Source organism: Homarus americanus, unplaced genomic scaffold, assembly GCF_018991925.1.
Source record: "Homarus americanus isolate GMGI-L3 unplaced genomic scaffold, GMGI_Hamer_2.0 scaffold20465, whole genome shotgun sequence".
Taxonomy (NCBI): Eukaryota; Metazoa; Arthropoda; class Malacostraca; order Decapoda; family Nephropidae; genus Homarus; species Homarus americanus.
This window is the reverse complement of record NW_024756914.1, coordinates 2,347,784-2,360,283: the sequence shown is the minus strand read 5'-3', so window position 1 is coordinate 2,360,283 and position 12,500 is coordinate 2,347,784. Positions and strand designations below refer to the sequence as shown.

At 38.4% G+C, this 12,500-nt stretch overlaps 1 protein-coding gene across 2 annotated transcripts in view; it reads right to left on the bottom strand.

The window, feature by feature from the left end:
- LOC121857215 (neprilysin-1-like) overlaps positions 1-12,500 on the bottom strand; it is a 77,505-nt gene that overhangs the window by 30,973 nt on the left and 34,032 nt on the right. For both annotated transcript variants that reach the window (XM_042353165.1, XM_042353166.1), the window contains exon 2: positions 6,808-6,896. In XM_042353165.1, the coding sequence (XP_042209099.1) occupies positions 6,808-6,896 (89 nt within the window). The remainder of the gene's footprint in view (positions 1-6,807; positions 6,897-12,500) is intronic.

The following is a 12,500-nucleotide window of genomic DNA, read 5'->3' as shown; positions in this document are numbered from 1 at the left end:
TCGAGTTCGGGATAAAACTCCTGGATGATTTGAGCCATCGTTATTACACAATAAAGATATAACCTAACCAACTACTGGAGGCAACTTTGATATTTGTGATGGTAAAATAATGTCGTAAGAGGTTTGGTATTTGTGATGGTAAAATAATGTAGTAAGAGGTTTGGTATTTGTGATGGTAAAATAATGTAGTAAGAGGTTTGGTATTTGTGATGGTAAAATAATGTAGTAAGAGGTTGGTTAATAAACAGGCTAGTACAGTCTAGTGTAGTATAGTGTATGTATAGTGTAGTGTGGTGTATTATAGTGTCTATTCATGGTCATACTGTCGAATTTGTTTGGCATGTCACACACACACACACACACATACACATACACATACACACACACACACACACACATACTAGTCCGTAAAAATTTGGTTGACCATAACTACAGTGATAACACCAGTAAGCTTGTAACATTATTTCAACGAGAGGCTGTAAGAGTGGTGTAATTGGTGTCCATAAAGCAGTTAAAGAATGTATTGGGGGTGGGAGAGGGCAGGAGGAATGGGGAAGGGGGAAAGGGGGTGAAAGAAGGTATTATCCCACTCCCTCTGTGTGTATGAGAGAGGGATCAAGAGAGGAGGCGATTGTGTTTTGTTTTTGTGTCTGTATAAAGTTGTGTGATATGATTAAGTTTATATATGAGTGTAAATATAGCAGTTAGAGATAAGATAAACGTACATATTATATTGTGTAGAGTAGAGTAGAGTAGAGTAGAGTAGGGTAGAGTAGAATAGAGTAGAGAGTGTTTAATAGTAGACACACTGGTAGGGGCAGAGGTAGTGAAACGTGGGTAGCAAACACCGTAGATTTTATCAACCTGACCCGGCCCGCGGGGTTGTGTTGATTTGAGTTGAGTTAAGTTAGTTAGGTTAGGTTAGATTAGGTTGGGTTAGGTTAGATTAAGTTAGATGGGAGATGGAGGGGGGTTGTTACCGGATAATTTCCAGGTATTTCAAAGAAAATAATGACGAAAATAGGTCCAGTTTATGCGTCCTAAAACATATATCACAACCAAACTATTTTCTATGACTTTCTTCCCTTCTCATATTTCTCTCTGACTTTATTCATTTCTTATTTAATTCCCAGACTTTCTTCCTCTTATATTTCTTCCTGAATTTATTCCCTTCTCATTTTATTCCAAGATTTTCTTCCCTTCTCATCCCTGGAAACAAGAAAGGATGGGAAAAAAATCCCAAATAACTCTTCAGTGTTCTTTAATCTCTCTCTCTCTCTCTCTCTCTCTCTCTCTCTCTCTCGAGTACCTTAGCTCCAGCCCTTGTGTTTCTGAAGTCTTTATATCCACATATTTCCTCCCCCTCTTTTTTTAATCCACATTTTTGTTGTCCTCCTCTCCTCTCCTCTCCTCTCCTCTCCTCTCCTTCCTTCCATTGTACCTGAAGAGTTCTCTATCAGCCACAGAGTTACAAAAACGACCACCTCCCCCCTCCCCACTCGGCTAGCTCACGGCGACGAAGGGGGAAGGGGGGGGAGGAAGGGGGGGGAGAGTCTCTTATATTGCAATTACCTGCCATCATCTTTTGAGAGTGTGGGAGTTCAAACACACCTAGAGATTGCTGGAATGGTAATTAATTTCTCACTTTGTCTTTATTTTCTCTCTTTCTACTGGTTATATTTTCCACCGGTATGAACGACAGGTTTCTAGAGGGTAGGAGAAGGAATAAGTGAGAGAGAGAGAGAGAGAGAGAGAGAGAGAGAGAGAGAGAGAGAGAATTTACAAACAGTAGCGTGAAAGAATGACCAAATAAGTTATAAGGAAGAGGAGAACGGGAAGTAAGAGAAGGGAGGAGGAGAAGGAAGAAGAAGATGAAGAAGAGGAGGAGGAGGAAGGTTTGGTGATGGAGGTGAGGATAACGCATCGTTATGACCTACTTTCTAAACTAACCTTCTTCCTACATCTTACTACTACTACTACTACTACTACTACTACTACTACTGCGTCAGATGGTCCCTGTCTTCTGGGACTGTATTAATTACTTCTTGTCTGGTACTACCTCTTTTCTTCCCTCTCTTTCTCTCTCTCTCTCTTATTTCATTTTATTCATCCTGCTTATTTCTCTTCTATATCTTCCCTCCTCCTCCTCCCTCTTTCTCTTCCACTTCCTCGTTTTCTCCTCTTCTTTCTGCTCCTCCTCTCCTACTCCTTCTTCTACTCTACACTCGCTACACTTCACTAAAGATAAAATACCCACTAAGAGTTCGCCCTTCCACCTCCCTCTCCCTTCCTCCTCCCTCTGCCTTCCTCCTCCCCCCTCTCCCTTCCCATTCTTCCCTCCTCCCTCCTCTCCCTTCCTCCCTCTCCCTCTCCTCTCCCTTCCTCCTCTTCCTCATCCTCTCCTCTTCCTCCTCCCCACTAAAGAATGAGGCATCAGATGAAGTGTCTGTCTAGCGCCCAGCCTCATTAATATGTGTGTGTGTGTGTGTGTGTGTGTGTGTGTGTGTGTGTGTGTGTGTGTGTGTGAAGACTGGCAAACCCTACCCTACCCCACTCCCTACCCAGCGCTACCCTACCCAGCGCCACCCCACTCCAGCTACTCCTATCTCTACCCAGCCCTTCCCTTCTCCCACTCCAGCGCCATCTCCCTACCCTACCCCACCCTACCTTTACAGTATTACCACACAGACTAGAAGCCATCCCTCAAAATCAAACAATATCACCGCAAAAAAATTGAAGTGGCAGAAAATGTTCCCACACTAGACTACCTTTAACAGTTGAGCAGTGTTACCAGAACAAACTCAACTCCATTACCCCCCTCCCCCTTCTCCCTCCCCCTTCCCCCCCTCCCCCTCCCCCTCTCCCACCAGGTATTAACTTGAGCAGAATTGAGTTGGGGTAGCCATCAGCAGAAGGCATTGTGGTCCAACTTAGGCAGGTTGGCGAAGTTGTTTTGGCTAAGTTGGCGAGAGAGAGGGAGGGGAGGGGAGGGGGAGGGAGAGGGGGGTGGTCGTTGGCATGAAGTTACTAGGTGGAGTTAGGGGGTTAGTGACGAGAGGGGGGGGCGTTAAGAAGGGAGGTGTTGGGGGACCGGAAGTAGTTAAGGACTGGCTGTAATTAGGGACCGGAAGTAGTTAAGGGACTGGAAGTTAATAGAGAAGCGACTGGGGGAATGGAAGGAAGGGAGGAGGGGAAGGGAGGGAGGAAAGGGGGGGAGGGAAGGAGGAGGGTAGGGAGGGAGGGAGGGAGGGAGGGAGGGCCTTAGAGACTACTTATTCAACTCTTATCAAGCGTTTAATCCTTAATTATCGAGACACTAACTCCTATTGACGGCTGGCGGTAAGAGAGAGAGAGAGAGAGAGAGAGAGAGAGAGAGAGAGAGAGAGAGAGTAGTACCAAATGATATAAGGATTACTACACACACACACACACACACACACACACACTGCCACTATCCCGGAGAATTAAATACAGTTCAAAGAAACAAATCACCATAAACCTTTATAAAGAAATTCTATATAAAAAAAATATTTCGACTAAATTTTTGTTCCAATCAAAGCCAGAATTCACGCTATCACCATCCTCACAGAATGGCGGCGAACTCTTTTGAATAATGATTTGATGTAGAGAACTATGTTGGATATATATATTGAATACTCTCACTACCTCGCTACTCCACTCCATAGTCCACACACCAAACATATCACCAACGCAGAAATATATCAACCATTTTTTGGAGGCTATATTCACGGTAAACCTTTTGATATTTAACGATTTTTTTTAAAGATTATGATTTATTTGGTGTGTTTTATTTTTATCTGTAAGTGGTAGTTAAGTAGACGATGTATATTAATTTTGTTATAGGGCTTGACGTATGTACCGCTCCGCCTCTTCCATCAGCGGGGAAGATAAATGGTTCACATCCAGCACTGTTTGTCTATTTTGGTGACGAGTCGTTTTATTTCCTCTGACTTAATCTGGTTTTATTGCGTTACGGATTGTGTGTGTGTGTGTGTGTATGTGTATACCGGTACATTTATGTGCATATATGTATGTATACGATTGTATTCATTATATACTGTAAGTACATGACATAAAGGAGTGTGCGTGCGTATATATGCGTATTTATAAGTATAACACCATAAAAACTTACTAATACGAATCTGTATAGGCTGCACACCTGTAAATATAAACATGTGTACACGTATATCTATAGCGTATATCTATCTGGCGATAATCACACACGAAATATCATCAAACTCATTGGTCCTAAGCTTGTTCCAATAATGGGTGATTCTATTTTGTTTTTCGCTTTTTTGTATTTCTGTTTTTATTTATACTTTTTCTTATTACATTTCTGACATCTGTATATACGTGTATTATTTTGACGAATATTAAACAAAAAATGTGAAGTCTATATAAAATGTATTTCTACATTTTTCTCATATTTTTTTACGTTTATATTGAACATTTCCGGCATCATCCATTATTTTGACGAACTGTAAAATATTAATAAAATAAAAAATATATATAACTCAAATAAAATGTCTCTACAAAGGCTGAGATAACAATATATATATTCCAAGTTACGTAAAATTATTGGAACATAACACTGGGTTTGGCTGGTTTGTTTACCCAGTTTTAAAAGAACTACATGATACCTCAGTTGCCAGGATGAATTTAAACCACAACACTAATCTAAATATTATTATTTTTTTATCAATCATTGCATTCAAATAAACAAATATTACTATATATATATATATATATATATATATATATATATATATATATATATATATATATATATATATATATATATATATATATATATATAAATGTATATATATATATGATATTTCTGTTATCATTAAAAATAATATTATGAAGAAATTTATAATAAAATGTATGAATTTGAATCGCGTAAAAATGTATACAATGACAGCTGCGATTCAGGTTTGTACTTTTTGTTGTTGTTGCGATTCCATTGTCAGTAATTACGCACGTGATTATTTCTCCAGCATCAGTGAGTGTATTATTTCGAGGTACATTATTAAAAGTAAGTAAAATATATATACTGTATATATTTTTGGCGGATATTTTGCGATTCAGTTTTTTCCCTTTTATTGCAATTCTAGTTTCGGGATAATAATATAACTGATTATATTATAAGAGAGAGAGAGAGAGAGAGAGAGAGAGAGAGCTATCTTTAGGGATTCACTGGAGCGGGTAGAGCCAAACGAGAGCCAGGCTTTGTTGGGAATAAATTTATACTGTGTGATTGTCACTCCACTGAGGGTTGTTGCTTGTTAAGGGAATTATCACATACCTCGGTTTGTACACACACACACACACACACACACACACACACACACACACACACACACACACACACACACACACACACACACACACACCTCACACACACACACACACACACACTCACACTCACACACACACACACACACACACACACACACACACACTATCTCTCTCTTTCTTTAATTTTCTAATCTATATTTTATTTATTTTTTTTTCGATCCTAGTATTATTATTATTATTATTATTGTTATTATTATTATTATCATTATTATTGTTATTATTATTATTATTATCATTCTTATTCCTTCCTTCTCATCTATTATCCTCCTCTCGCTATTAATCCTGTCATATCTCTCTCCCCACTTCTTTCTCCCCTCACCCTTCTTCCCCTTCCTTTATTTTCTCTACCTTTCACCCTTATCTTCCAATCTCTTCTTCTCACTCCTCCTATTCCCCTAATCTAATCGCTCTCTTCTTCTCTCTTTCCTTCTCTTTCTTGGTTCTTATTCCTCCTCCTCTGTGTTCTCTTTCCTTCTTTCGTTTTTTTCCCATTCTCTCTCTGTGTCTTTCTTTCTTCCTTCCTTCTTTCTCTCCTGTACTGTCCTTCCATTTCCTTCCTATTCTCTCACTTACTCTTTCCCTCTCTCTAACTCCCCTCCCTTCCTTCTCTCTCTCTCTCTCTCTCTCTCTCTCCCCATTCTCGTAAAATATAATAAAAAGGACATTTAATACAGACTAATGGGGAAAATGACCATTAATTACCTGCAAAGTTAATGGGTTAATGGGTAGGATATTAGGTAATTAGAGACCTATTCAAACACACTTAAGAGGCTAATGGGTAAATGGTCTTCCTAAAGATGAATGGACATTATTATAACACCCCCACCCATTAGAAGACTTAAAGCTAATGGTGTAATGGAGTTAGGCATCAGAACCACACGTAATGTTTAAATGGCTATTAATGTCAGTTTGTAATTATATTCAAACGACCCATTAGTATCAGATGTCGTTTAGTAATGAGGCACTTATACTCGCGGACACTGGTGACTAATGAGTATGAAATAATGGGTAATGGTTTCTAGGTTCAATGGCATAACAGTACATTAGAAATATCAGTGTTTTAAATAATAATGGTTTATTGTATTGGAACTAGATAACCATTAGCAAGAAAAGTAATGGTTAGGAGACAATGGGTACTAGATTCCCCTTAGATAATGTTAACTAATGACACAGAATCAATCAAGAACACAAACAGCATATGAGGATCGTACTCAGAGTTACTAATGGTTAATGGTAATAACCCCTATTATTGTACCCAATGGCTAGATAATGGTTAATGGTTAGATAATGGTTAATGTAATACGTGCATGGTACTTTGATGAATTACTAATAGTAAATGACATTATCCTCTCTTCTGTAGTATCTAATGGCTAGTTAATGGCTAGATAATGGTACCTAATAGTTAGATAATGGTTAATGACTCACCTAATATGATGTAGGTAACCAGGCTGCAACACACCATCAGTAGAAATAACACAGTCCCACACAAGAGCCGTTCTTCCCATCTTCTAAACCTGGGAATAAAATAATGGAGGTAAATTAAAAATATGATGATGACTTGAGATGATGATGATGATGATGATGATGATAATGATGATGATGATGATGATGATGATGATGATGGTGATGATGATGATGATTATTATTATTATTATTATTATTATTATTATTATTATTATTATTATTATTATTATTATTATTATTATTATTATTATTATTATTATTATTATTATTATTATTATTATTATTATGACAAAAAAGTAAAATAAACATAAAAAAATTACTTTGTGACTTTTACTTTCGATTAAGATATGAAAGAAGAGAGAGAGAGAGAGAGACTATTTTTTGTGTGTTTTCAGTTCAGCCTTGACAAACAACCCCTCCAATTCCTCCACATCAACCCCCTCCACCCCATCCACCCCAACTATTACACATCCCCGGAAGACCTCATCAACCTGTTTACGCTCCGTCCTCGGCCAATCACATCACCAAGTTCTTAATTAAGGATATTTGATTGGCTCCTTTGCCAGATGTGATGTTTTTATAGGAAGCCTTTATGACTGTGTTTATTTAACTTCGTGTTTTATTGTCAGTAGCAATTTTTACGTGAATAATAATAATAATAATAATAATAATAATAATAATAATAATAAAAAGAAGAAAATTACAGAAAGATACCCCCAAAAATACAAAAAATAGAAAAATGCACCAAAATAAAAAAAAAATACTGTAAAAATATAACATACAAGAATATTAAAACTAAAAGATAAATAAAACTTAGTAAAATAGGAAAGAGAAAATATAGAAAGAGAGATGACAGCAGTAAGCACATATCACCAAACGTGTTTATTCTTCTCGCTTATAAAATTTTCCTGTCCACTTGTTGTTAAATATATATATATAATACAAGCTTGTTTGTACCACGTAATATACATGCAGTATACACGTAAATGTAACCACACATATATACTCATGCTTACACACACACACACACACACACATGTATTTTCACATATATACAAAGATGCACTCATATGCAAATACACACAGGCGTATATTGTACACACATATATAAACATGCACTAACACACACACACACACACAAATACATATGCATACGTTTACATACACTTAGTATAAGCACCTCTAGATTCACACTGTACACGCACACATGCACAGAGAGAGAGAGAGAGAGAGAGAGAGAGAGAGCCACCCCATTACCGTCAACAATAACAACACACACAGAGACGACACTATAAACACCGTGACACGCAGTTCAAGGGTTCTAATTCACTCTTGGGTGCCCATAACCCCCTTCATTGTCCCCCAACTCCCATGTTATAAACACCACAACTTTTAACTATAAACACTTTGACTCCCATCACGGTTACCACTTCAGACAATACCTATTATCTGATAGTACTCGACATGTCAACAATACCTGTACTGTATTTTTTATTAGTGTTTATTAGTGATTTTTTTTAAGATACTTGGTGATTATTTTTTATTATTATGTAAAGTATTATAGTGTAGTATATTTGATGGATGTTGGCAAGCTTGATCGTCTTTGTTTACATTTGAGTGATGTCGTGTCGTTTTCTGATTGATGGAGGGAAGCTAGATGTAATTTATTATTATTATTATTATTACTATTATTATTATTATTATTATTATTATTATTATTATTAATCACCTATCTCATACACCAGAACACAAGGCAGGTTTCCAATCACTGAATATGCAAATTTATACACACTGCCACGAGAGAGTATATATACTATAATCTCTCTCTATATATATTCCACGAGCTTCTGTGCTGTATTGGCATCAGTATTCTCTCCCGGGGTCATCCAGGGTCACGGTATATGACCATCTGAAATCAGGTCATTGTTTTTCGTTGACTTTGTATATAATGCCTGTAGTTACTGATGTCCAATGGAGAGTGGTGTGTTCAGTAGTATATTAAGAACTGACTCACTGACTGACTGACTCACTGACTCACTCACTCACTCACTCACTCACTCACACAGACCCCATCGTGTGAGTGAACAGATGATAATATGACACAAAATTATAAGTTTAAACTACCGTACTTATAATAAATGAACGCAATAACCAATATAACTTTTGTAAGTACTGTAACTGTAGTTTTATAAGTGTAGTAAATAAGTACATGATGTTGAGTACTTATCGTAATTTTTGTAAGTGAGGAAGTTTAAGTTATTTTACGGTACGTATATGTACTGTGAAACTATTATAAGTGTGGTAATCAAAATCACTTTATTGAACTGATGTAAGTATTGTAAGTGTAAATTACTTTATCTACCGACTTTGCAATATGCTCAATAACTAAGTCAACTTGCAAAACACTTCAACTTGGTGGTTTATCCTTGCAACAAGTAAGTTTTATTAACCATGACAAGAGAATTTCAACACAGTTCATCATATTTACAACATTTCCAACATAGCACATCATATTTACAACATTTCCAACATAGCACATTATATTTACAACATTTCCAACATAGCACATCATATTTACAACATTTCCAACATAGTACATCATATTTTCAACATTTCCAACATAGCACATCATATTTTCAACATTTCCAACATAGCACATCATATTTACAACATTTCCAACATAGCACATCATATTTTCACCAAGTAAGTCAGTTTCGTGGGGTACCAATACACCTCCTTTAATATCTATATTTAGAGAGGGAGAGCTATCCAATGTTTTTTTTTTTGTGTCACACTGTCGTTATGGATACTGTGTCATTTCGTTATTTCCACCGTTATTATTCCACGTTATGGCAAGGGGTTATTTATCTCTCGTCCATATCTGTCTGTGTGTATGTAGATGGTTGATTAGTGTTTGTTGTCTGAGTGTATTCTTCCTTATCCTGTCTACCCTGTCCTCTCTTACTTTCTTCCCTATCCTCTATCCCATTTCCCTATGCTTCTCTCTCCCTCCCTTCTCCATACATTCTCTCTCTCTTCCTTCATCCCTACTCTCCTCCCTCTTTCCTTCTGATATTTCCGCCCCTTCCTTCCTTCCCCACCCTCCCCTATCTTCTCCTCCTCCTTCTCCTCCTCCCTTTCCCACCCTACCTGCCCCTCCCTCCCTGATTTCTCCATCTCCTCCCTCCCTTTACCTCTCCTTCTCCCTCTTTCTCTTCCTCTCCCCCTTCATCTCCCTCTTCCTCTTCTTCTTCCTCTCCCTCTTCCTGCTAGCTACTTCAGGCACTTTTCATGCACTATTTTCCCTGTCTCTCTTTCTGTCTCTCTCTCTCTCTCCCATAACTCACTATTTCTTTCTCTCTCTTCCTTCCTTCTCTCCCTTTCTCCTTTCCCCTCGTCCGTCCCCTCCCATCCACCTCGCTGGCATCCCTGGGGAGGCTCAACGTCTTGTCAAATGTAAACAGAAGCGATACGACCAAGTACGGTTCAGTGGTTCTGGGGTCATTACTAGTACGGTTCAGTGGTTCTGGGTCATTACTAGTACGGTTCAGTGGTTCTGGGTCATTACTAGTACGGTTCAGTGGTTCTGGGGTCATTACTTGTACGGTTCAGTGGTTCTGGGTCATTACTAGTACGGTTCAGTGGTTCTGGGTCATTACTAGTACGCTTCAGTGGTTCTGGGGTCATTACTAGTACGGTTCAGTGGTTCTGGGGTCATTACTAGTACGGTTCAGTGGTTCTGGGGTCACTACGGGTCAGTACGGTTCAGTGGTTTGGGGCCAATAGTACGGTTCAGTGGTTCTGGGTCATTATCAGAACGGTTCAGTGGTTCTTGGGTCATTACTAGTACGGTTCAGTGGTTCTAGTCATTAATAGTACGTTCAGTGGTTCTGGGTCATTACTAGGGTCAGTGGTTCTGGGGTCACATTAGTACGGTTCAGTGGTTCTGGGTCATTACTAGTACGGTTCAGTGGTTCTAACACATTAGTACGGTTCAGTGGTTCTGGGGTCATTACTAGTACGGTTCAGTGGTTCTGGGTCATTACTAGTACGGTTCAGTGGTTCTGGGTCATTACTAGTACGGTTCAGTGGTTCTGGGGTCATTACTTGTACGGTTCAGTGGTTCTGGGTCATTACTAGTACGGTTCAGTGGTTCTGGGTCATTACTAGTACGCTTCAGTGGTTCTGGGGTCATTACTAGTACGGTTCAGTGGTTCTGGGATCTCCTTGAGTACTATGCCATCCCCCTGAGCATAATTAATTGGCTCTTTAGTTGAGATATCTTAATCCCATTGAGTACAAGGACTCAATCCCTTTAGTACGATGTCTTAATACCTTTTGAAGACGATGGCCTATAGGCTTTAGTATGATGACATCGTACTCAAGGGGTTAAATCATCGTACTCAAGGGGTTAAATCATCGTACTCAAGGGGTTAAATCATCGTACTCAAGGGATAAAGTTATCGTACTCGAGAGGCTAAGTCATCGTACTCAAGGGGTTAAGTCCTCGTACTCAAGGGGTTAGAATTAAGACAGCTCTGTAAATTTCAAATCTCACTCAGACTGACCAACCACCTAACCCTCTCCTCACCTCCCTCCTTCCCCCTCACCCCCTTCCTCCCCCTCTCTCCCCCTTACCCTCCCTTACCCCTGGAACCAGAAAACACACTTGGAATACGTAATAAGGCCACCAGAAATCCGGAACAGAATAAGACGACAAAAAAAAACGCGATTAAGATTGAGAGTGAGAGATGAACAGAGAGTAAATGCAAGGAGACTGATAAATAAAGGAAGGAAGGAAAGAGGAATTAATCTCAGAAATACGATAAATAAGGGGAGTAAATAAGACCAGGAGGAAGACATTGAGAAATTAGTATTTCCGTATTCCATGAGCAGAAAGTAATTAATTATTGTTTTTAGATTTACACATAGGCTCGTTGTATTTTGTGACGTCATAATGTGATTAATTTGCGGGAATAATGTTGATAGATGTGATTTATAACAGTAAGTATTAATTATATGTTTTTAAAGTTGGTAATAATAATAATAATAATAATAATAATAATAATAATAATAATAATAATAATAATAATAATACAGACAGACAGACAGACAGACGAGAATCACATTTATATTTCTGGTATAATAACAACAACAGATGCCTCATACACCTGCAATACCTGGCCCCGAACTGATATAATTAATAATATGCACACCTGTGTCTCGGTACAGGTGTGTTTCTGTAGGGAGCAGGTGTATGTATGTATGTATGTATCGAGATCACGCAGAGAGAGAGAGAGAGAGAAGGGGGGGGACTATCATTTTCTGCTGAGTTACTCTAAGGATGAACCAGGTCGCGTGAGATGTAAATTTATGCTGGTAGGGTCAAAGGATCGTGTTACCTGCTGGCTTATATAACTGGAGGCTGGAAGGGGCGACACTGAAGAAGAGGTTTCCATTGGTAGATAATGTTATGGAGGTGTTGAGAAATGGTGTAGAGTCCTAAGGTAATCTAACTTAAATGACATGAGCTTTAATCTAATTTAACCTCACTTCACCTAACCCAAGCCTCACTTTACTTGACCTATATGAACTATATGAAGGGTTAAACCATCATCAACAAAGGGGTTAAGCCATCCAAAGTGTTAAACCAT